The sequence below is a fragment of the Typopeltis vanoorti genome, chromosome 12, assembly GCF_054136105.1.
Source record: "Typopeltis vanoorti isolate ZY-2024b chromosome 12, IOZ_Tvanoo_1.0, whole genome shotgun sequence".
Classification (NCBI taxonomy): Eukaryota; Metazoa; Arthropoda; class Arachnida; order Uropygi; family Thelyphonidae; genus Typopeltis; species Typopeltis vanoorti.
Genome location: NC_143560.1, coordinates 69,033,341 through 69,060,968, shown reverse-complemented (window position 1 = coordinate 69,060,968; position 27,628 = coordinate 69,033,341). Strand labels below are relative to the sequence as shown.

Genomic DNA, 27,628 nt, shown 5'->3' with positions numbered 1-27,628 from the left:
ATAGTGCCTATTGTGTTTGTCCTTGAACTCACTGGCAGACAAGGCACTCACAACTGACTCTGGTAATTCCACTCATTCACCACTCTGCAGGTGAAAAATCTAGTCATCACCTCTTGCTGACCTCAATGTTACTCAGTTACCAGGGATGTCCTCTTTTTGTGCCCACTCCCCCATAGCCAAGTGCTGAAATATTTTTTTTACACCAGTCTCATGAAACTCTTGTAGTAACCTAAATGTTTATATCATATCTCCTCTTTTTTGTCCATGAACCAACTTTTGCAATCCATAAACCCTCAGTTGTCTGTTGTCATAGGGAGCAATCCACAGATCACTCACCATCTTGGCCATTTGTATCTGGATCCTCTTCACCACTTCCTCATCTCTGAGAAACCCAGGTGACCAGACCTGAGCAGTAATCCAGTTGTAGACATATTAAAGCCTTATAAAGTGGAATGATAACTTCCTTATCTCTTTTATTTTTCATCTATATAAACAGTTGTAATGGGTTAAACTCATAGATTTTTAAACTAAATATTTTTTCTATGTTGTGCTGTCTTTCACTGGCTGACAGTATCTTCAATTACAAACAACTTATAAAAAGATCTAAAATGCTTCAAACAGTCATTATTTTACAAATCGAAAGATAGTGAACAGTCATTCATGCATATCATGGTCACTTTAAAATTTTCCTCATTCTACATTAAGCATATTTTTTGCCCATGCTGTAAGCCCATTTAAATCATCCTTCAAGCTTTCTCTCCATTGCCTTGATTATTCTGCCCATTTTTGCATCAGCAAACAACTGAATATTTCCCTTCAAATCATTTCCTGTATCATTTATATACAAATATAAACAGTAGTGGTCCAAGCAAAAAAAGTCCTGTAGCATACCACCAGTCACCTGCTTTCTCCTGGATTCTGCTCCTCCATATACTACTTTTTGGTGTCTGACCATCAGCCAACCTTCTATCCATCTCATCAATTTCATATCCATCACCATTTATTCCAAATTGCATAACAGAGTTCCATGTAGTATTCTATCAAATGCCTTTGCAAAATCTAGTAGTATTATCGTGTAGCCATTCCCTTTATCCAACTCGACTGTCACTTTATTATAAAAAAAGTTATTCAATTACTCAGGCATCACAAAGCCATGTTGCTCCCAACAGAGTATCATATTCTTATTCACCCATTCCTGAATTCTCTCTTTGACACCAATTTTTCCAATACTTTTACTACCACTCTGAAGTACTGATTGGCATATAATTGCTATTACTGTCTTGCAGCCTCCTTTATGCAAGGGAACTAATGTTGCCTTTCTTCCACTGCTGTGGATCTTTACCAGAGCTGAGATTTAAATTAAATAGCCTAGTCAGAAACATTACCAATTTCTTGGCACATTCTCCTAATTCTTGTAATTAATGAATATGCACACATTCTTGTAACTAATGAGTTAAAATATCATTTATGGAAATTAAGAGTGGGGGGGGGGTGTTATTTTGAAAATTTTGAAAATATGGCATGTGATTTTTTTTTATATATCACTCCCACATACAAGGCTGGAAAGACATTTATGGAAATAAATGTCATATGTGACCTGGAGTCAAGAGCAAAGTAATCTATTGACATTCCTCAGGAAGAGCTAGAAGTTTTTGTCCTTGAGGAATACTTCATGGAGATGGCTGTTCTACAGAACTGAATTAGATGGGATAAAAGATGACTGGGAGTAGCAGGTTCAGTGAGTCAGCTGTTGAAATGTTAAAAGATGTTAAGTAGCTTTTTTGTGTGTTGCTGCAGGTTTAGCAGAAATGGGGGACAGGAACTGGGCACTATTGAGCAGATTTAGCATCATGGATGGTAGTTCTGCTGAACAGTGTCCATGGAAATATCTGTAGGTGAAACACAATATGAAAACTAACTGTGTGGGAGACAGTAGCTGAAAAGAGACTGCCAGTCAACTGAACCACTGTCTTCTAAGCAACATCAAGAAATTTTAAAGAAGTTTTAGTTGTTTAGTTGCATCACCCCAAATGTGAGATCTGCCCAACTTTGGAATACTGATCTCATGTAGTAAGTAACCAGACAGATGAAAAGTAACTTCTTGAGCAAAAGAAGATGCTAAATTTTTTGGAAGCTGAGGATACTACAGAAGTGATATGATTATGCCAGGAAAGGCTTGGAGTAAGTCAGTCTGAAAACAGAGAGCTTGTCCTGAGTATTAACTTGAGCATCACCAAAAGTAAAGGGATATGAACTGTGATTGATTGTTTTTTGTTTTTTTTTCAACAAAAAAGAAAAAACTGTGTTTTGGAAGCATTGATACTGATTGAGTTGTTGTCATTGAATTATGTTGTGGAGATCAGTGTTTGAGATTCTTATTGTGGATGATCTTGAAGCTTGAAATGTTTGAGAATTGCAAGGTTTGTCATATGAATAAGATAAGTAGAAAGTGCTGTCATCAGCAAAACCAGTTACAAAGGGAGGAAGGTAGTCTGTTAAGAGGGCAATTTGCTGAAAAGTCCTTGATAGTAGCCCTATCAAATTCCTTGGAAATGTCAGCAGCACAGACTACTTCAAATCTTTCCATGATGTATATCGAAACAGGTGGTGTAGGCTGTGAGATTTGCTTGGTCTTGAGTGGCAAAATTCATATCAGTGGTCACTGATTAGTTGACAGTTCTCCAGGTATTGAAGAAGTTGAATATTGATGTCCTTCTCCATTACTTTTGGACCATACCAAGGTGAGAGCAATAGGTTGATAGTTTGATGGTAGACACATCATTTCTTTTTTTTTTTTTTTGGAAATTTCTGTATTTGTGCTTGATTCCATGTAGGGTGGATGCTATCCAATATAGCGTATAGATGATTAGGAGCACAATTGGTGGGATTCCATCAGGACTAGGAACTTTTTTTTTGTGTCCAAATTGTTCAGTATTCTTCTGATATCTTTCTGGCCAAAGATTACAGGAGGCTTATAATGTAGTGTTCTCCAGGTAAAGGAGGTAATTTGCCTGGATCACCTGTGCAGAAGTTGGATGATAAGAATGATACCAGGAGGTTGAACTTTATTTTTAGGTAATGTTGCAGAAGTCATTTGACAGTATTGGTGACATTAGCAGTGCTGGAATCCCATGGAATTGACAGAAAAACTAATAGCTATATTAAAAAAACGTTTATAAGAATGTAGTGGCAGCAGTTAGAATAGGTGAGGATTTGGGGAAATGGTTTAGAACAAGCAGAGGTACCAGACAGGGAATCCAATATCCCCAATCATTTTCATTGCACATTTAGAAAGAGCAATGGACAAAATGAAGGAAGATGCAAAAGAATATCATTACATGAGATGAAAATTAACAATCTGAGATTCACAGATGACATGGTTATTATTGAAGAAGACGAAGAGAACTACAAAAAACATTGAAACTGTTAAATAAAGAAGGGAAGAGATTTGGACTTGTTATGAACTCGGAAAACACAAAGACAATGGTATTTGGTGAGAAGAACATGAAACAAAATATACAATTGGATGGAATTGATATAGAAAATGTAGAACAATTTGCATATTTCAGAAGTAAAATGACATATGGTTTGGACTGTAAAAAAGAAATAAAGATCAGGATTGTAAAGGGAAGAACAAATCTGAAGGCCATGGACAACATGTGGAAAAGTAAAGTGATCAGCCTGCAAATGAAATTAAGAGTACTAGACACGTGCATCTTTAACAGTGTACTATATGGATTTGAAACATGGGTAATAAATAAGAAATCAAGAAAAAGAATTTTGGCATTTGAAAGAACTTGTTACAGATAGATTCTAAGAATAGGATGGGTATAGAAAATCACAAATGAAGAGCTCTATTTTGAAGATACAACCAAAGGAGAATTTAATGCAGAAGATTATACAACGGAAGCTGCAATTATTTGAACACATCTGCAGAATGAGCGAAAATCGGAAGATATAGACATTCATGTTTGATGTTATGGATAGTGTAAACAGAAGAGGTAGACCATACAGAGAATGGATAGACAACATAAAGAACTAGTGTGGAATGGGTTTACAGAAACTGCTACACTGTGCACCGGACAAAGAGAGGTGGAAGATAGCGAAGGAGGCATCGGACACCCATGGTTCGTGATGATGATGATGAATGTTGTAATACTACCGTTTGGGTGAGAGAGAGAGAGATGTATAGCACAGATGGGCAAAAGTTAAACCGATCAGCCTCTTTTAGGGACTAGAAGCTATGAGTACTATTGGAACATTTGGAGAGCTTTCTGTATTCAGCACTTTCAGAATCAGCCTTGTTAATGATGGACTTTGTGTTTTGTGAGCTTCAATGTAAGCTGTGAATGAAGCAGAAGTTTTGTCTCAAGCTACTTATGATAAGCTGTTTTCTGTTCTTAGATTACCTTTACACTTTTATGAAAACCATATCTTGGGAATTTTGAACATAGCAGGAAATGAAGGCCTTCATTCCAACATGGATAACTTCTATATTTCAATCCAGTTAGCTATTAACATATACAAACACTTATGCACCTACAACTACTCTGAAATTAATTCCACTAAAATAGGATGCATTTAAAGAATTGCAGATTGAATATATGTAGTAACATCACAAGTCACGCCACAAGGGAATATGTGATAGTTTAATGCTCATGTAAGCATTAATTTTTATATAAAAGTAATTTGAAGCTTCCTGTATAATAAACAACAACAAAATTGTGAGAAGCACTCATAGAAGGTGTTCTTCCTGTGATATTTAATTTGTTTGCTTCTTTCTTCTGCAAACTTAAAGCCTCACCGACATCCTTTATCTTCACAGCTGGAAATCATGCTTTTGTCACTTTCTCATTAAGTATACCTCTTCTGATCGATTCCCCATACAATAGTAGCTCTTTTCTCCCAGTTTCTTGCACTTTTATGCTTTTCCCAGTCACACACACCAATTGTTTCTCCAGTCACTCGAGCTCACATTTTGTCCTGTGAAGGAGTACAAGTAAGCATACAATTTCTTTCTGCTAGCATCTCATCATCCACATTGTTACTTTCAACCACTTCCTTCAAACTCTCATTCATATTTCGTGCACTATCATTCACTGCTTCAGCTACATTCTCAACAACACTTTGCAATCCTGCCTTATATCCATAATATCAGTCACTTCATTCTTTTACTCCCGATGACTCACATTTCTTGTACTCACTTACGAAACATTTCTGACAAATATTTTCTCCATTCTCACTCTCGTACCACAAACCATTCACTCTTGGCAACAAAAACATTGCACTAAATTCTGCACATCGGTATCTGTCAACATTGATATCTTGGTCACCATTTTTCTTGTACACATCAGTGCCATAATAAAAAACATTTCTGAAAGTAATTATAGTTGAGTAAACAACAACAACAGTAAAAAATAAACAAAATATCACCAATTTTATATAACAATATCACTAATATCTACATAAAAAATAATGACTTATCAGCAACACATGTATGGTATGCACTACTTTCATGTTTTTATCTTATCTAATGCCTTAGCAAAGTCTAACATTGTCGTAGTGTATCCATTACCCTTATCTAACTCAGCTGTAACATTATTATAAAATATGAACAGATTGCTCAGGCATGACCTCCCTTTAGTAAACCCTTGCTGTTCCTTCAATTATATCTTGTTTGTCCACTCATTTCTGTGTTTAACACATCAATCTTTGCACCACCCTGTACAATGGAGTTATCATTAATTCTTTCCCTTCCTGTGGGGTTTTTTCTGAGCTGAGACTCAAATTATACAAACATGGCAAGGGACTACCCAGTTCAGTTCAACATACTTTTACCACATGTGCTGACATCCCATCTATCCCAATTGAAAATTCTTATTCAAGTTATGCAATAGCTTTCGAACCTCTTTCTCATACACCTCTATCTCTTCATCCAGTGTAATGGCAGAACTGTATTCTGTTACATACACCAAGTTGATAGAGCTTGGTGAAGTGTGCACTCGTTATTTCAACTACCTCATTTGATTCTGTTACTAGGGCACTGTCTGCATTCAGTAAAGCTATTCTTCTGTATTCATTGTTTCTGTTACTTGTAGCATAATGATGAAATTCTTTTGGGTTGCATTTAGACTATGCAGTGAGTTTCTTTCATACTCCAACTTGGCTTTCCATAGAATACTCATCACTTTTTCTGGCCTTAGCTTTATATATTTCATAACTCCTGTCACTCTTACTCTAGCGATATTCCTTCCACATCAACTTCTTCTTATGAATCTCTCATTTAATTAGATTGCACATCTATTTCACTTCCATTCTGTTTGTTCAAATTCTTTGGACACATTGTGATACCACATCACTTAAGCATGTTTTCAAAACTTCCTGTGCATTGCTGATATCCTTCCCATTCCAGAACTGATACCATGGAACCAAAGATAGTATTTTCCTAAACTTGTCATAATTTCTGGATTTCTAGTTCATCATATAGCTTGTACTGATTGGAACATTCATATAGTTAGCTACGTCCCAGGTCAGTATGGCATGATCACCATCACCAACTGGTGGCAAAATAGTTGCGTCATTAACTCAGATTCCTCTTGATGCTATGATCAAATCTAACACTCTTTGTTCTCAAGTTGCTTCTTTCACACATATCAAATTTAAAAATATGTAAAAAAAAGTTGCAAATTTTAACCATACAATCACTGCAAAATATTTATACTGAATTAAATGTCAACCATGTAAAATTAGTTCAGTATGTTCCTGATCAGGTGAAACTATACTATGCCTTTTATATGCTACAACAAATACAAGAACAAAGCAAGCTATGCAATTGACAAAAATAACTAAAATCAGTGGTCTTTAATGGAGCCACTGCTAAATTTCCAAAGCTATTAGTTCAAATGTTGCTTTATTTTAGAAGTACGCTGAACTATTACAACTCTAAAAATGTCTTCATCTATAGATATCACTTTTTTTAGTGCAGAAACTAAAAAATTTCTAAAAGTTTTTTAATTTTAAAAAATTTTAAAAATTTTAAAAATTTGACTAAAAAAAAAAGTCAAAAATTTCTCTTGGAAGAAATTAACAGGATATTTGATACTTTATTCAAATATATTATAGTATTTCTATAGTTAGATCAAAGAGTGATGCTAAAATATTTCAAAAGCAGAAAAAATTATGTTAAAAGTTTTGTAATTAATCTGATTCATAAATATCAAGTGATTAAGAAGTTGATCACATTCCTTTATCAAAAATGTTGGAAAATCATAATGATTAAAAGAAAAATTAGGAGTATATTATTATTATTATTATTATTATTATTATTATCCTAAGAGGAGTGTCAAGACTCATCTAGGAGGTCTCTTTTGTCATACACACAGCTCATCATACCATGCCTTAAACACATTCAGATTCTCTATAGACACCACACTCTCAGGCAGTGCATTTCAATCATTCACAACTCTTCATGCAAAAAAAAAAAAAAGCTTCTTCTCACTTCTTTGCTCACACCCTCCTTATACAGCTTCCAGGGATGAACTCTTGTTCTCCTTCAATCTCCCACCATTTTATGAAAAACCTCTTCAATGTTAATTCTATAGTAACCCCTTACCAACTTATACATCATTATTATATTGCCCCTCTTCCTCCTATCCACTACACTCTGTAAATTGCATTTTCTCAACCTTTCTTCATATTCAACATTCCAGAGATCAGAAACTGTATTAGTAAATTGCCTCTGGACCATTTCCAACATCTCTTCGTCCTTTTCAAAAGCAGGTGACCAAATCTGTGTACAGTAGTCCATATGCAGCCTAATCAAGGTCTTCTACAATGGAACCAGAATCTCATTACTTCTACGAGTCAGTGTCAGATCATTGCCAGAATTCACTGTGTTGTCGTCACACTTTTGGCAACGTGTCCTCTAAATTTTAGATTCCTCTCCACCATCACTCCAAGATCTCTTTTTTGCTCCACTTAAAACAATATAACCCCACCAAGAATAAATTGTACATTCCATCTTTGTTTTTCAAATTTTAAAACCTTACATTTTGCAAAATTGAACTGGCATCCCCACTCTTGTACCCATTCACTCAGTCTGTTCAAGTCTTCTTGTAAGGCCTCAACATCTCCTCATAGTTCATCCCAGCTTTACATCACCCACAAAAACAACTGAATGTCCTTATTCAGAACTTCCCCAAACATGCAGGTTAAACAGCAATGGCTCTAAAACAGACCCCTGAGGCACAACCACTAATTACTTTGCTCCTCTTGGATATTGCTCCTCCTGCACAGCTTGCTGACATCTATCAGATAGCAGTTCTCCAATCCACTGGACTAGTCTAGTGGATTGGAGATTGGCTATCAAATTGTCATGCAGAAATCTATCAAAATCCTTTGCAAAATCTAAGTATACTACTGTGTATTATTATTACATCCACCATGGAGTCAGCAGACACATCATGAGAAGTTCATTCAACTGACAACATATTTATCACATGGAATCTTAAAATCCTTAACACTCTTTGAATTAACAACACATTCTGGTAATGTATTTCATTCACTGACAATTCTCCATGTGAAAAATCTGCTCCTCACACCCCTGCCTCTCCACACTTTTATACAACTTCCAGAACAACCTCTGGTTCTTTCCCTGTGGATTAATCTGATAAAATCCTCTCACTAACTTAAATGACTCTATCATATCACTTCTCTTCCTCATATCCAACAAACTGCAGTCCACATTTCTTCAACCTCTGTCCATAGCCATTCCAAACTCCTGATATTGTCTTAGTTACTCGTCTCTGGACCCTCTCCAATGTCCCCACATCACATTGAAAACCAGCTGACCAGATCTGAGCAAAATAGTCCAAGTGTTGTCTGACCAGTGCCTTATACAGTGGCACAACCACTTCTTTATCCTTGCATGTTAGAGTACTTCTTATCATAGCAGCACTACGATGTGTAACCTTTGCAACACTAATAGCATGCCCTCTAAACTTCAGTTTACTGTCAACCATCACTCCCAAATCTCTAATCTCATCCAATTCCTGCAGTATGGCACCATCGATATAGTACACAGCCTTCTATTTCTAAACTCCAAATTGCAACACCTTGCACCTATTGATATTAAAATTATAACGCCTTTCTTTTGTCGAAGTAAAAATTCTATTCATATCTTCCTGAATGGAATTAACATCAGCAGTGCTACTTATAATTCTTCCTAACTTTGCATCATGAGCAAGAATAGTACAATCTGTTGATTTGTGCTATCCTACTTCACAGGTAGACTCTGATCATTATTAACTTCTTGCTTCTGTGCCTTCTCAGAAAACAATAGCCTTTCTAAATGACCAACATCAAACCCATTCAAATGTAATCCATCAGCTTTATACCATTCCAACTTCCCATCAAATAACTGAAGATCCCCAGCCAGTCCACATGTTATATCATTTACAAACAAGTTAAACATCAGGAGCCCAAGAACAGAACCATGGGACATGCCACTGGTTACCCTCCTTTTTTTTGAGACACTGCTCCATCATACACAACTTGCTGGTATCGTTCAGAGCCAATCTCTGATCCATCTAACCAATATACTATCTATTCCCATCCTCTGTAGTTTGTACACCAACTTATCATGTGGTAATCTATCAAATGCTTTTGCAAAGTCTAAGAATATCATTGTATATGATTCTCCCTTATCTAACACACTTGTCACGTTATAATAAAATGTAAGTAAATTACTAAAACAGGACCTACCCTTTACAAATCCATGCTGACCATCATAAAGAATGCTATGTCCATCAACCCAATCCTGTATTCTATTCCTTACCAATTACTCCAACACCTTAACCACAACTGCAGTTATACATCTGGCCTATAGTCGGAGACTTCTGTCTTAGAACCATGCTTGTGGTGTGGCACTATTTTGCCTTCTTTCCACTCCTTAGGAACCCTACCCACTGCAAGACTTTTATTAAATAACCAGGTCAAGAGGCATAGCCAACTGTTGTGCACATTCCTTAAGAATACATGGCGATATGTCATCCATTCCCACATCCTTATTCACATCTAACCCAACCAACATCTGATACACCTCTGTTTCTTCCACTTCCAATTCTCCTAATACTGGCATCTTCTCTTCTATATTCCACCACATCATTTACACCAATATGATATACACTGATAAAGTGTATATTCAATAATTCCACTATATCCTTTGCAGCTGTTAGTCTGTTACCGTGACTATCCACCAGTGTTAATCTGCTAAAATTATTCTTCCTCTTGCTTGTCATATAGCAGAAAAATTCCCTTGAGTTAACCTTGGCCTGACCAGACGGTCTCCTCTCATACTGCACCTTTCTGTCCTGCACTTTATACTTTCCATGGATCTGATCACCACCAATTGTCTTGTACTTCCTCCATAACATTTTCTTTTCCAGCACAGCTTGCTTGATTTCACTGTTCATCCATTTCACTCCTACTCTATTTACTCTTTACACTTGGTATGCAGTCATAAATATGTTGCTTTTGTCAGATATTGCCTTTTGAGTTTCCATGCATTGTCAACATCCTTTTTTGCTCAGCTCATCTACCCAACATACTGATGCTAACTGACTACAGAGCTTCCTATAATCATCTGCTTTATACTTCCACATGTATTCCTTTTTGGCAGTAACGTTTTCTTGTTTCATCACTTTCCAAACAAGTACCTCATGATCACTCTCACCAACTGGCGGCAGTGTCAATACTTCATTAACAATTGCATCCTGTGAAGTTATCACCAAATTCAAAACATTAAAGCCTCTATTTGCTTCAATCACATGCTGCTTGAGAAACTTATCTCTCAGAAATTCCACAATCTTTTTACATGCCCAACTAATTTGCCTAAACATTCCACAATCGGTATTCTCTGCATTCCCTGGCCTATAATAATATCCTATCAGATATACTAACCTGTTTATTTCAACGTTTTAGTGCCCAAGTTATTTAGTAATTTTCTGACATCGTTTTTATTGAAAAACTACAGGAGGCATATAGTGTTCAGATTCTGGACATAGATATGATTTCTATGAAGGACTTTGGTCATCTGTGTAGGAATTTGAGGAAAAAGTGATGCCAGGAGGCCAGCTTTATCTTTGAGTGAAGTAATAGTGGTACCATCAGGATGAAAGAGAAGTGCGGGCAAGCAGAAGTTGCATCCAACAGTCTTAGCAAAAAAATGAGAAGGAAGGCATGGCATCCATTTAGACAGCAGTGAAGTTTTCTGCTGTTGGCCTTTTATAAAGACCAACAGCAGAAAATTTGGTTCTGCCAATGACAGTTTTGGCATATCGAATGCTTTGGCATAGGCAAACTATGAAACTGGAGTTCTTTATGCAAGCTACCTGCAGTAAGCTACTTTTTTTTCTTTACTGCTTTGATACACTTTCTGTTGAACAAGGGCTTGGAAAATTGATGAGGATTTAGAGTTGAATGAAAAATGAATGCCACTGACAATAATTTCTATCACTTCTTCAAAGCAAGTGTTAGGTGGATGAGTGGAAGCAATAGTCACACAAGGAAAGGAGTTGAAATTCTGGAAGTCATCCCAGTTGGTACTTGCAGTTCCAGAAGATACGATGACAGGAGTGGTTTGAGGAAGGATGTTCTGTGAGAGAGAGAGAGAGAAAAAAAACTTGTATAAGATTGTAGTCTGAGTTACTGAGAGGAGTGGTGTTGACCTCTACAGTGTATCTGGAAGGAAAACTGGTCAAAAAGTGATCCAGAGTATTTGGAGAGTGAAAAGAGTTATTAGGAGTTTGTAGGTATATGATTTGCATTGGTTCATTATTTATAGTAAACACTTTTGCTTCTTGTTCAATTTTCTTGGTGTGTTGGAAAGGGGGAGCCCGTTGGAATTGTAGACATTGAGGTTTCCTAGGAAAATTACCTCACTATTTGGATAGATTGATTGCAGATGGTCAAGTTTAATAGAAAATAATATAAAGATGTCCGGGTGGTTGTCAATGTTTGGAGACTGGTAATTGCAACAAATGAATATTACTAAATAGTGCAAGGAAACCTTGAACTGGAGATAATCAAAATCAGGAGATTCCAAATTTGCATTCTCTGGGATGCTATGTCAGATCTCACAAAGGCACAAGTGCCACTCTTGTGGTGGCAATCACAAAGTGTATTCATTCTTTTAAGGTTACACAGTGGTCAGCATTCATTGTGAGAAAATTATAGATGAAAAAATACGTTAGAGTAATTACTTATAAGTATGAAAATAACACTCAAAGTTTCGACCTCTGTATCGAGGTAATCATGGAAAACATACATAAGCACAGGACACAAGCTACATGACACTACACAGAAGTAAGATAAATCTAAATGCTTTGTTAATCATTTACCCTAGCCTGATCTCTGGTGGGTGGAAAAAAATAATAAAAATTATACATAAATATAAATGTTTATACATATAATTATAAATATATACAGATGATTAAAAAATAAAAATAAATAAAAATAAAGTCTTTTATATCAGAACTACATTAAACATCTCTACAGTCCTCTTATATTAAAGTTATCTTGTGTTGGGATTCTGCCATCATATTCTGGATATTATATAAATTGCAGACGAGTCTTCCAGATTCTTAGAATAACTAATACAGCATTCTTAATGTTCTATTTCTTGAACTTTCTTTCAAACCAAGTTTTGGTGCAGCATTAGGCACTTTGTCCCTTTCCAGTTGATTCACTATTAGACCACACACATGTTTGAAGTGCATGGTCTGATAGGCCTGTTTTACCATAGTGGAGGAATTTGATGTGACATTTATGTTTGTCTTTTCTTATTAGGATGGTGTGCACTGAATTTTGTAAATCCCTGGGTGAGCAAGGTAGAGAAGGGGATCTTTGGATGAGCTGAGTATACTTTTTAATTTTGCAGGAGGTTTGAAGGTTTCCTTACTGTTGTATTTATGTAGTGTTTATTTTTTTTTTTTTTCTGATATTTCCCATAATGAATGGTATGGCTATGGCATTCTAATGATATTATTGTGGAGGATCTTGTGAACTGTTTTTTTGTTGTCGCCATTTTTTATAAATATTAAGCTATAATTTCATATTCTTTCTTCAGCACCTGCTCATTGCAGCAAAAATTATTAGGACTATGTTTGAGGGTGTGCTGATGACCTCAAGTTTTTGTGTTGGATAGTAGTATGAATTTTTATGTATGTATGTATGTATTGGCCTGTATGTGTAGGTTTGCAGTAGACTCTGAATGAAAGGTGGCCAGAGGGAAGAAGTGTGACAAGTGTGTCTAGAAAAGGAAGAGAGTTATTGTTTTCAATCTTGATGGTAAATTGCATACATTTATTGTTTGTTCAGGTGGCTTAAGAATGTATTTAATGTTTCTTGGCCGTGGGGCCAAATGGCAAAAATATCATCAACATATCTGAGCCATACTTTGGGCTTTAGATCTCCCATGTCAGTCTTCCATGTACAAGTTAGCTATTGGGGTCTAAAATCCCTCCTCTCCAATATAGCTGATAAAATACAGATAGAAACATCCAACATACTAAATTCCAATAAGCAGCTAAGTTGCAGTTTAACCAAAGCAGAAAAATTAGCATTTAAATCTCTTAGAAATAACCAAGACATTGCTCAAACCTTTATTCCTCAAACCTTTATCCACTCAAGTGATTAAAGACAATGCTATCGCTGTTCTTGATCGGACAAAATAATTTCTAAAAAATGAACCAGGTGGTATCTGACCACAACACATACTACAATCCTACAAACCACATCAAAAAGAAAACAGTAAAATTAATCAAGTCACTGATCACGTGGCTACTGGAAGCAGTTAAAAAAGCTAATACTGCTAATGTTAAAACGTATTTTCTTGACCACGAAAACTATGGAAATGACTTCTATTGGGATTTAGTGATCAAGTATATTTTGGAAACAAATATGTTATACCAACTAGTTTTACCAACTGAGGCTGTTGTCATCTTCAGGGTACATAACTGATATAAGGCACTTAAAGCTGAAAACTGTTACAAACTATAAATCAACCGATTCCAATTATCTAATTGGAATTATCTAATTATTTAATTAGAATCAGTTGATTTATAGTTTGTAACAGTTTTTAGCTTTAAGTTTTCCTTTTTTTTTTTTATGGAATTCTTTTAGATGGTTTTCTTTCAGAAACAATTGGTGTCCTATTTTTAGTGTTACAATTCTTATTTTTGATTTACAATACTGGATTTTCTACAGTCCTGTTTATAGTTGTTCTTGGTGAGGAAGGTCGAATATATACCTTCCATATGTGTGGGATTTTTAAACCATCATTGTTGTTCAGATTGAGGTGGTTGCTGATAATCTCACAGGCTTCCTTGAATTTCTGTTCATACCATGTTCTAGTGTGATGTAGACAGCTGGTGGTTTTCCAGTCAATTTTGTGTAAGGTATTCAGGGCATGATCAGAAAGGCCAGCTTCACCATAATTATTATATTTAATGTGTCGTTTATGTTCTTTTTGTCTAATGGGAATAATGCGTCCTGTTTCTCCTATATATGGTATGTTGCAAGTACAATAAATCCGGTATATTCCAGGGTGAGCTAGTGGAGGGAGTGGGTCTTTGGATGAGTTGAGTAAGCTTTTTAATTTTGCAGGAGGTTTAAAGGTGGCTTTGAGATTGTACTTTTGTAGTACTCTGTTTATTTTGTCTGATATTCCTTTAATGTAAGGAACAGGATGCACTATTCCCATTAGACAAAAAGAACATAAACGACACATTAAATATAATAATTATGGTGAAGCTGGCCTTTCTGATCATGCCCTGAATACCTTACACAGAATTGACTGGAAAACCACCAGCTGTCTACATCACACTAGAACATGGTATGAACGGAAATTCAAGGAAGCCTGTGAGATTATCAGCAACCACCCCAATCTGAACAACAATGATGATTTAAAAATCCCAAACATATGGAAGGTATATATTCGGCCTTCCTCACCAAGAACAACTATAAACAGAACTATAGGAAATCCAGTATTGTAAATCAAAAATAAGAATTATAATACTAAAAATAGGACACCAATTGTTTCTGAAAGAAAACCATCTAAAAGAATGTTTATTCCTGTCATTGTAAAAATAGAATTTAGCTTGATGTAAAAATTTATTTATTTTATTTTATTTTATTTATTTATTTTTTATTTATTTGTTTATTTTTTCCACCAGAGGTCATGCCAGTAGAATAATATGTGATCAAATCATTGTTTCTCTAGCTTACAGTTAATGATGTAACTCAGCTTGTCCTGTATATTTATGTACGCTCCAGATGATGATCTTGATGTGAAGATCGAAACGTTGGGATAATAAAAAAGTTTTTTTAACACGGTTGTAAATTCCATAAAATTTTTAAAATGAATGCTGATCACCGTGTAACCCTAAAAGAAAGGAATAGCTTTAAGTTTATATCAGTTATGCACCCTGAAGATGCCAACAGCCTCACTTGGTGAAACTAGTTGGTATAACATATTTGTTTCCAAAATATACTTAATCAATAAATCCCAATAGAAATAATTTCCAAAGCTAATACTGCATTATGTCCACCTAAAATACACAAAACAAACACACCACTACAACTAATAGTTGAAGGAATCGATAACCCCAGTTATTGCTTATCCAAGAAATTAGCAGCTATGCTCAAGGAGTTGGTAGGTCATTCCCCCTCCTACATAAAGAATACACAACACTTCATCAACAAAATTAAAAACATCACACTCAACAATGAAGATTTATTAGTTTTGACATAACTGCTCTTTTCATACAGAACATATTTCTGTCCGATATTATGGTCCTCTTTGCCCACATGCTTTGCTCCAGTTATTTCATGTGGCAAAATAATTTCTACCTGTAAAAAGAAGGTATGGCCACTGACTTACCACTTTCCGCCATAACTAACTTTTACATGAGAGACTTCATGCAGCATGCTCTTAATTCAGCAAGCCTGAAGTCTGGCTCAGATATTACGGGCAACTCCACAGAGTCCTTAGACTCATCCAGGGAGGCCCTAAACATCATTTCAAGAACTATTCAGCATTCGCACAGTATCTATCATACTTTGCTTTGAACTCATTCACAGCCATGGCACCCACAACAGACTCTGGCAGCTTATTCCACTCATTCACCACTCTCCAAGTAAAAAACCTAGTTCTAACACTCTTGCTGAGTTTCCATGGATGGCCCCTAGTTCTCCCACCACCAGACCTGTTTCAAAAAATTTTCTCTGTATTAATCTTGTAAAAACCTCTCAGTAATTTGAATGTCTCAATCATATCACTCCTTTTCATGTGCCCCCCTAAACTTCAACTCCCTATCCACCAAGACTTCCAATTTCTGTAATCCACAGATCTTCAACCTGTTCTCATAAGGTTCATTCCATAGACCAGCTACCATCATGGTCACTCGCCGCTAGATCCTCTCTACTTCCTCCCCATCACCAAGAAACCCTGGTGTCCAAATCTGCACACAGTAGTCAAGATGGGGTCTTATCAAGGCTCGATTAAGTGACTTTTGCTATGTGCCCCCTAAACTTCAATTCCCTATCCACCAACACTCCCAAATCTCTGGCTTCATCAATTTCCTGAAGTACAGTTCCATTAATGTGGTATACTGCTGCTAATCTTTTCACCTCAAAATGCATAACCTTACACTTTGCCATATTAAACTGACATCTATTCTCCTTAGTCCAGTCTGCCAGTCTATCCAAATCATCCTGCAAACTTTTGACATCATGTGTGTTCACTATTGCTCTGCCCAACTTTGCATCATCAGCAAATACACGAACAGTTCCTCTCGGATCCTTTCCTATATCATTAATGAACAAATTAAATAGCAATGGTCCAAGAAAAGAACCTTGTGGCACGCCACTAGTCACAGGCCTTCTATTGGACTCTACTCCTGAATAAACTACTCTCTGATATTCATATTTACGAATTTTCTGGTTGGTTCTTGTTGCTATAAAGGTTGCAGATGGGTCCTGCACATTCTTGGAATTGTTAGACCATTTTTGTTCAGATTTGGGTTATGTTTGAGCATTTCGCATGTGCTTCTTTAAATTTCCTCTCGAACCAGGTTTTGGTGTGGTGTAGGACTTGGTATTTTTTTTTTCCAATCAGTTCTGTGGTATGTTTGGAGTGCGTGCTCAGAAAGGCCAGTTTTTCCAAAATGGAGGTATTTAATGTGTCATTTGTGTTCATCCTTCCTAATTGGAATGGTTCACCCTGTTTCCCCTATGTATGGTAAGTTACATGTGCATTGTATTTTGTGTACCCCTGGGTGGGCTACGTGTGGAAGAGGATCTTTGGAAGAACTGAGTAGAACTGAAAAGTAGCGGTGACACTCAAGGAATTGGTAGCTCAGTCCCCTTCCTACATTAAAAATACACATTTCATAAACAAAATTAAAAACATTGCACTCAACGACCCAGATTTATTAGTCAGCTTTGACATAACTTCCCTTTTCACCAATGTCCCGATCAATGATACTATCTTGCTCCTACAGAACATATTTCCACATGACATCACGGCCCATTTTGCCCACGTACTCTGCTCCAGGTATTTTGTGGCAAAACAATTTTTACCTCAGAAAGAGGGTACGGCCATGGGCTCACCACTCCCCCCCCTCCCCCCAATTGCTAACTTTTATATGGAAAACTTTCAGCAACAAACTCTAGAGTCAGTGCGCCTAAAACCAAAATTTGGCTCAGATATGTCGACAATATTTTCGCCATTTGGCTCCACAGCCTTGAAGCACTAAATACATTCCTTAGCCACCTGAACAAACAATGCAAACGTATCCAATTCACCATTGAAATAGAAAAAAACAACTCTCTTCCGTTCTTAGACACACTTGTCACATGTCTTCCCTCAGGCTGTCTCTCCTTCTACCGCAAACTTACACACACACGCAGGCCAGTACATACACAAAAATTCTTATCTCCACCCAACACAAAAAGTAGGTATCATAAGCACCCTTAAACACAGAGCTCAAACTATTTGTTCAAATGAACATGCTCTAAACCAGGAATACAAGATCATCAACCAAACATTTATAAAAAATGGATACAGTAAAAAACTATTCACAAGATCCTCCATAAAGATACCAGTAAGAACAAAAATGATTTCAGGAATGCTTTGCCATTCCTTATGTTAGAGACATTTCTGAAAAAGTAGACAGAACACTACGTAAATACAACATAAAAACCACCTTTAAACCCCAAAACAAGTTAAGACACCTACTCAGTTCTAAAGATCCTCTTCCACACCTAGCCCACCCAGGGGTATACAAAATACAATGCACATGAAATCTACCTAGGGGAAACAGGGTGAACCATCCCAATTAGGAAGGACGAACACAAAGACACATTAAATACCTCCATTTTGGAAAAACCAGCCTTTCTGACCACGCACTCCAAACATGCCACAGAATTGATTGGAAAAATACCAAGTCCCTACACCGCACCAAAACCTGGTTCAAGAGGAAATTCAAGAAGCATGTGAAATGCTCAAACATAACCCAAATTTGAACAAAAATGATGGCCTAACCATTGCAGATGGGTTCTCCAGAATGTGGAGAACCCATCTGCAACCTTTATAGCAACCAGAACAAGCCAAAGGAAAATCCCACTACAAGAAGACTTGAAGTGTTTTTTTTTTCTTTTTTTCTTCCCTTAACATTCCATAGCAACTTGAACTGTCCAAGTCCTGAAGAAAATCATAGTATAACAATCTGAACTGTACAAATCCAGAAAAATTTTAGTACATGAGGACTTTAGCAGAGTTTATTGTAGTTTTTTATTTTTTTTATTTATTAATTATAATTTTTTTATTTATTTAATTTTTTTAATTTAAATGTATTTTATTTAATTATCACTAGACGTCAGGTTAAGAAAAAGATTAATTAACAGCTTAGATTTAATTTACTAGTATAGAGTGCAAGAGTATGTAGCTTGGTTCCCTATACACATGTATCCTTCTGATGATGACCTCAATACAGGGGTCGAAACGTCGTGTTATTTTATTAATAATTAGTAAAATAATCATTTCAACATGTGTGTTTTGTGTCCCTAAATTCGTAAATATGAATGCTGATCACCCTGTAACCTTAAAAGAAAGAGTACTCTCTGATATCTCTCCATCAACCACCCTCCTATCCATCTCACCAACCCTATATCCATCCCCATGTGTTGCAGTTTATTGATTAGAATTCCATGTGTTATCCTGTCAAAGGCCTTTGCAAAGTAAAGCAGTATCACTGTAAACCCATTACCCAATTCAGCCATCACTGTATTATGAAACATGAGCCAGTTACTGAGGCATGATCTACCCTTCACAAAACCATGCTGCCCCCCACCCCATACACTATCCATTCCTGTATTTTGCTCTTAACTAATTTCTCCAATACCTTGACAACGACTCCCGATATGCTGATTGGTCAGTAATTTACAACATCAGTCTTGGAGCCTCCTTTATGCAATGGAATTATTTTCCTCTCTTTCCACTCCCCTCGGGACTAGCTCAGAGCTGAGACTTAAATTAAACAATATGGTCAAGGGCACTGACAATTCCTTTGCTGCTTCATGTAAGACTCGAGCAACCCCATCCAATCCCATAGACATATTCACATTAAGGTTCTGTAATATACTATTCACCTCCATTTCATTCATCTCAATTCCTGTATAAGCCATTGGTTCCCTCATTCCTGCAATATCATCGCCTGGATGATATACTCTTGCAAAGTGTTCGCTTAGTAATTCTACTATTTCAATTAGTTCAGTTACCTCTCTATCATTGGCATTCCTTAAAATCTTTCTGCCGTATACATTTTTTCTTTTACTTACAACATATCGAAAGAACTATTTGGGATTCTCTTTAGCTTGTGTTGTTAATTTCCTTTTGTAATCTGCTTTTGCTTTTCTTACCACACTAGTTACCCTTCTGGCCTGTGTTTTGTATTGTTCTTGTGCCTACAGGCCAGTTTTCGCCTTAAATTCCCTCCACAATTGTTTCTTTTTTTGCAGCTCAAGCTTAATGGTGTTATTCATCCATTTAACTCCCACTTGATTTACTCTCCAAACTCTAAGTATGCAGTCAGCCTTTACCTCCCTCAAACATTCCTTTACCACTTTCCATGCAAGATATCCAGCCCTTGCAGTTTAACTTGCCATGGCACTGATCTGAGCAATCTCCTAAGCTCATCATACTTACTGGCCCGGTAATTCCACATATAACCTGTCTTAACTGAAAATTCTACACATTTAGCCACCTGTCGGGTCAAGACCTTGTGATCACTTTCACCAATTGGTGGCAACGTGGTCATATTCATTATAGTCAAATTCTCAGATGCAATTACTAGATCGAGCACTCTCAAATCCCTAATATATTCCATTACATGCTGTCTCGAGTAGTTATCCCTTAGTAACTGCATAAAATCCATTTCCTTCCTCCTGTGTGTCCTTTCCTCCTTCCAGTCAGTGTTACCATAGTTGAAATTTCCCATTATAATTACCTGTCCTCCACTCATTGAGTCTATTTGCCGATGCATAGTATCTCCATCATCGATTCCATCACCTGCTCTATAGCCTCACCCAACTGTATATTTTGTTCTGCTGACCTCAATCTCGCATCAGATATCCTCAAATGTGCCATTTTCACTAACCTGCAGTTGAACTTCTTTGGTTGCAGTTCATCAGCTATCATCAATAACACTCCCCCCCCCCCCATTCTTTTCTCTGTCTTTCCTGAACACACTTTGCCGTTCACATTCTATCCCACTAGCTATATCATCTTCTGTTAGCCATGTCTTACTAATGCCAGTAACCTGTGGCCAGGAAGAGCTAACCAAGGCCAAAAATTCCTCCTGCTTGTTCCTAATACTCCTGGCATTAGTGTACATAAAGTGCAAAAGCACCCTAGTCCCATGCCTATCTTGAGGACTTATACTAACTATTCCATTCTGGTTTGTTATCCTTCATACTAACTCAGGCATATTATATTATATACATTCTTACACACAACTGCCTCACTGATATCTGCATATCCATTCAACAGCTCCCCCCCCCCCCAAAAAAAAAAAAAACTCCAGTTTCACTAATTCTGCATATCCACTTTCACCTCATTCAGCAACAATTTTTCCAGTCTCCGAACACCAAATCCATTCAGATGCAAACCATCTTTCTTGTATAAGTCCTTTTTCCCATCAAACTCACTCCACACCACTCCGCCTGCATAACCTATGCATAGAGTCATTCGCAATATGGCCCACTTTCTCAACTGTACTCTGTCTTACCGTGGCAACAGACTCACTATTTTAACTTTCTGACTCTTTTCTTTTGCTACTTCCACTAATTCTTTCAAGTCCTTTCTCATAGAAAACTTTTCACCTTTTAAATCATTCATTCTGGCCACGACAATGATTTCTTTCATCCTATGCTTCTGTGCTCTAATAGCCCCACTTACATCATTAATTTTTGCACCCAGAAAGCATGATTTTGTCAAACTCTCATCTATTACACATTTTACTACCGAATAACACTCATTCCTTAATTTTTCTTTCACTCCTGATCATGTTCTCATTTTTCTGATCTCACACATGCTTCTTTTTGTTAGCTGATCCACTCGGTAGACATTTTTGTAATCACTCCAGCTGCCGCTTTGCCCTATGTATCACTCCGTGCAACCGAGCTAACTCTTCATTTTTTTTATCAGTCAAACCATTCTCTCTCACTGTACTTTTACTCTCACTTTCAACTGTATCACTTTTACTCTCACTTTCAACTGTATCACCTTTACTCTCACTTTCAACTATATCACTTTTAAACTCACTCTCGATGTTATCTGGTGTTACACATGATTTTCTGTCACATTCTGACTTTTATTCACTACGTCATTCTTACGACCTGAGACACACTTTAGTTCTTCACTTTCATGAGACTTTTGGCACACTTTCCCACCACTATCGTTCTCAATCCAAACTCCAGCCGCTCTCGGCAAAGCATACATTCCACAGACCTTACACTGGATGAACTCCCTTAGATTAAATTCTTTAAACAGTTACGGCGATTTGACGCCATTGCTCTTCTTCGCATTGGTGCCATGTGTAATGCTATGTAACTTAACAAAATTACTATTATTACCTAAATTAACACTATGTAAAACAAAATTTTTAGTTAAATTAATTAACTCCACAATATACTCTAATTCTAGCACAATTTTTAAACTGATAATGCTATGTTTTTTTAAAGTTAACAGTAACTCTCCTCCTTTTCTAGTCACACTTCTTCCCTCTGGTTACCTTTCATTCAGGGTCTACTGCAAACCTACACTTACAGGCTAATACATACATACATTCATAAAAATTCATACTACCATCCAACACAAAAACTTGAGGACATCAGCACCCCCTCAAACATAGTTCTAACAATTTTTGCTCCAATGAGCAGGTGCTGAAGAAAGAATATGAAATTATTAGCCAAATGTTTATAAAAAATGGTGACAACAAAAAAGATCACAAGATCCTCCACAATAATACCATTAAAAGCCAAAAAGATTACATGAATGCCATAGCCATACCATTCATTAGGGGAATATCAGAAAAAATACATAAGCACTACATAAATAGAACATTAAGGAAACCTTCAAACCTCCTGCAAAATTAAAAAGTATACTCAGCTCATCCAAAGATCCTCTTCCCTACCTTGCCTACCAAGAGGTTTACAAAATTCAGTGCACCTGTAGCCTATAGGGATACGGTGCACACCATCCTAATAAGAAAAGACAAACATAAATGCCATATTAAATTCCTCCAGTATGGTAGAACAGGCCTATCAGACCGTGCACTTCAAACATGTCACAGAATCAACTGGAAAGGCACAATGTTGCACCAATACTTGGTTTGAAAGAAAGTTCAAGAAAGCTTGTAAGATGCTGAAACATCATCCGAATCTAAACAAGAATGATGGATTAGTTATCCCAAGAATCTGGAGGGTCTCTTCAACCTATATAGTATCCACAACATGATGGCAGAACCCCAATACAAGAAAACTTTAATATAAGAGGACTGTAACATGCATTTAGTGTAGTTCCATTATAAAACTTTAGTTGATTTTGTTAATTGTGTATAATTTTTTATTTATTTTTAGTTTTGTTATTTCCATCGGATGTCATCATCAGGAAAACATACTTGTAAACAATTAACAAAGCATTTAGACTTATTTTACTTTTGTGTAGTGTCATGTAGCTTGTGTCCTGTGCACAAGGAAATGGGGAAATATGTCGAAGCTGTGGGGAAATGCAGTAAGAGAAGATAGACTTTTAAGCGTGACATCTATATGGAGAAATCAGTCTTACATGCCACATGGCCTTGACACCCCACATACCACTACTCGGACTCTCTCAAGGCATAACCTGGCAGAGCATGTGTCAACAGGATTATGCACAGAGAACCTCCTGACTTGTTACTAACATGTTTGGGCCCATGCACTAACTAGCAGCCAGCTTTCAGCACCACCATTTTAACTGATGTACCCTCAGATTGGAGGACGTTATTGGTCTCTAAGCATGTTTGGCATGACCTTGAAGGTTATCTCACACTGCACGAAGAAAAGAAGAAGGGAGGGACACAGTAAATAAATTTCATGGAGAATATCATATACCTATCAATCCAGTCCAGTATTTAGTCCTTAGCAAATATTCTAGAAATCAAAGTAAATTAGTAATATTATTATTTTGGTAACCTAAATAGAATCAATAGACTCATTGTGGGAGGCTCACTCAACCAGCAATATGTCTATCATAATAAACTTTATTATTTACACTCCCTGCATTCCACTCACCAACAACTCTCCACCTAAAAAAGTCTACGCCCCCACGCCTTTTATCAGCAGATCTTTATTCAACTTCAAGGGATGGCATCTAGTTCTTCCCATCTTAACATCCACTCTTTTTATAATTCTTTCTTTATTAATCTGATAGAATCCCTTAACTTGAAGGTCTCTATCATATCTCCTCTTTTCCTTCCATCCACCAGCCTCTGTAATCCACATTTCCTTAAACACCCTTCATAACTAACACACACAGTCCTGATATCACTGTGGTTATTCATCTCTGGAACCTCTCTAGTGTTTCCACATCACAATGTAAACTAGGCGACAAATTTGAGCACAATAGTCCATGTGTGGTCTGACCCGTGCCTTATATGGAAGCACCACCACCTCCTTATCCATAGATGTCAGTGTACTTTTTATCGTAGTAGCAATACAAGGATAAGAAATATGATGATATACTAGATATAAATTAAAGAGTCCGAGAAGTTATATTCTTGGTTTAATCCTTTATCCAAATGTAAGCAAACAAAGTGACTTCACGCATGAAGTCACTTCATGACTGTGCTATTTGTATATAGAAGCTAATGATACTGAGGCAATCGATGTGAAGTCATTAGCTTCTATATACAAGTAGCCCAGTCCTGAAGTGACTTCACATGCAAACTTTGTTTGATTGATTGATTGATCTCATCCATCCCTTCAGGGTGGGTAGAGTTCCCTAATGAGGGATTCACGATGAATTTTAATGCAGCCTATTTATCACACCTTGCTGCATTCCCTAATGGCAATATTCATGACTGTAATCCATGTGTGTTCACAGGGCCAGTTTGCCTGTTCTGGGGGACGAAAAACTTGAGGGGGAAAAAACCCTGCCTCCATATATATGAGACTGGCTGACCCGCCTTTTGTTGAAAGAGACCTATAAAGGTTCCTTACGTCACTGACAGGAATCAAACCAGGTCTTTCTGACCAAAGGGCTTCATCTATACCGACTGAGCTACAAAGTATACCAAGAATATAACTTCTTGGCATCTTTAATATATAGTATAACTAAGTGGAAAATTTTTCAACAGAATATACTAAATAAGAAATTTTATTTTTGTTTTTAATACTTTAGTGTAAGTAAACTTTTGCATGTAAACTATCTTCATAATTGGACTACTTATAGATAGAAGCTATTGATTTCACATCAATTACATCTGTATCCCATAGTGCACAGTGCACCCCTTTTTAGATGTCTATATATCACTATGCAGTTAGAGAAGGATCCCAGGAAGATACTGAAGTGAGATAATTTCCATATAGAAGTAGTAAAATTGTGTTTCACCATATTATTAATCATTAAAATACTCAGAAATAGTTATAGGAAGTTTTCTTGTTTGGTTACAAAGTAAATTATACTCTTCAGCTTAATCATTCTCCAGGCATCCTCCACGCCATATCCATTAGATAAAGGGAATGTAATATGTCCATTTTTCTCCATTGGACTGATTTCTATTATTGCAGTCCAAATTCTGTGTGCCAAGGCCCATACTAGTCATCATTGCTGTATTATCCTTGTGTTGTAGCCCTTCAATTTAAAATTCATGTATCTCCCTACATGTTCTAGAAACACTTATGGGATAGCCTGTGACTATTTGAATCTCCAAACACAAATTATTGTGCAACAACATCTTGAGCTCAGTAAAAATCTAAACTTGACATTATGCTAAACTTGTTTTAGCATATTGTCATCTATTGACTTGGGTATGCTTTTCGTAACTGCTGCACAATAACATGTACAGACATTTTTCTCAAACGACATCTAATTATGAGTAACTATGAAAAGCTTCAACTCTTTCCACATGCTCATTGTTCAGCGTACACAATCAAAGTGACTTCCAAGCAATCTGGTGATTTCTTTTTAGATCACTAAATTTGTATATATTCCATAATGTTATCTATTGTCAATTAGAGGAATGAAAATATGGTGTATATATAAGATTATGATTTAGTATATTAGCATTGCGCCTCCATAGCTCAGCCTATATAGATGAAGAAAGACCTGGGTTCGATTCCCATTGATGTGAGGAACCTTTACCTGGTCCCTTTTGACGAAAGGTGTTAGTTGGTCTCATATGGAGGTAGAGGGTTTTTTCACCTGGAAACTCAGGTTTTTCATCCCCCAGAACAGACAAACTGGTCTCATGATCACACATCTACAGTCAAAAATACATAGGGAACTTTTCCCCTGCACTTGGTTCTTGGGGCCCTTACTCAGTATTAGCTCCAGTGTTGTATTATGGATATATCCATAATACAACAAACCTTCAATATGAAGATGCCACCTAAGATGATGATATTAACATTTTTGTTTAAAAGCCTTAATATTTTTATTTTTACTTTCAGAATTTGGAAGAAAAAAGTATGTTTACACAAGACAATTCTCCCAGCTTACTTACCAATGTGAAACTAAAGCCTGCCGGTCTGGTGCAGTCTCTGAAGTCCCCTGATGATATTACTCCCACAGAGAAAAATGAAGAATTGATAAGTAGACCTATTAGTTCACCTGTAATTACTTCTTCACCAGGTAATTATTTTTTCCCTTGTAATTGAATTCCTCATTGTGTTCTCAATTTGCTGCTGCTGCTACTGTAGCATTGTAACCTTCATGGAGTTACGAGCTTCATTGTAGGAGGTAGAGTAAGGAGCAAAATGCTACCCCCCCCCCCAAAAAAAAAATTGACTTTTGTGTCAAGGTTATATTAAAATATTTTGGTGACCCAGGACTGTGTGCAGCCATGAAAAATGACTCTTTCCATGTTTCTTTGTGTTGTTTGCAGTTTCTCTACTTGTTTTTTTTTTCCCATCAGACTCCACATTTCTCTATCATAGGTCATTGTTGAGAATACACACTGGTTGTAGATCTTTCTTTTTAGACAGTTTGGTAAATTGTTTTTAAATATCTCTCTATGATTGTTTAAAACTTTCCATCCTGCTGTTATTCTAGCTGAAATTTCATTATCAAGTTTATGATTGTTTGTAATGATTTGATCTAGATATTTGTATGAACTCACTCAAGTCTGTCTTTGATTTATTTTAATTTGTCTTCATTCTGGAGTATTTTTACTATACATTATTTTTTATTTATCTTATCTTATTTATTTATAGTCCCATCTCTAGACATACTTCATTTTATTCTATAACCATGTGTTCTAGTTCTTTTGATGATGTTGCTGTTAGTATGATAACATTAGCAAATTGTAGATTAGATTGCTTAAGTATTCTCCATCAATATTCAGTCCTCTTTCTCCCACTTCAATTTTCTCATAGCATATTCAAGGGCTGTAGCAAATAACTTTGGCGAGATAGTCTCCCTGTCTGACCCCCCCCCCCTTTGTATTTCTATTTCTCTTTCTTTTCCAATAAATTTATTACTGCTGAACCTATCTCATATATATGTTAAGATTGTCTATTCCTAGGCTGTAGCAAATAACTTTGGCAAGATAGTCTCCCTGTCTGACCCCCCTCTTTGTATTTCTATTTCTCTTTCTTTTCCAATAAATTTATTACTGCTGAACCTCTCTCATATATATGTTAAGATTGTCTATTCCTATACATTTTAAATCTTCAAGCATTTTACATGGTCGAAGGTTTTTTTTTCATAATCTATGAAAGTCAAAGAAGTTGGTATATTATATTATTTCTATCATTACTTGATGTAAAGCTTGTAAATGATCTAAAGTTGAGAAGGATGTTCTGAAAT

At 36.4% G+C, this 27,628-nt stretch overlaps 1 protein-coding gene across 2 annotated transcripts in view; it reads left to right on the top strand.

Moving 5' to 3' along the window:
• LRR (capping protein regulator and myosin 1 linker 1 leucine rich repeat protein) overlaps nucleotides 1-27,628 on the top strand; it is a 917,109-nt gene that overhangs the window by 804,869 nt on the left and 84,612 nt on the right. For both annotated transcript variants that reach the window (XM_090401192.1, XM_090401191.1), the window contains one exon: nucleotides 26,272-26,452. In XM_090401192.1, the coding sequence (XP_090257318.1) occupies nucleotides 26,272-26,452 (181 nt within the window). The remainder of the gene's footprint in view (nucleotides 1-26,271; nucleotides 26,453-27,628) is intronic.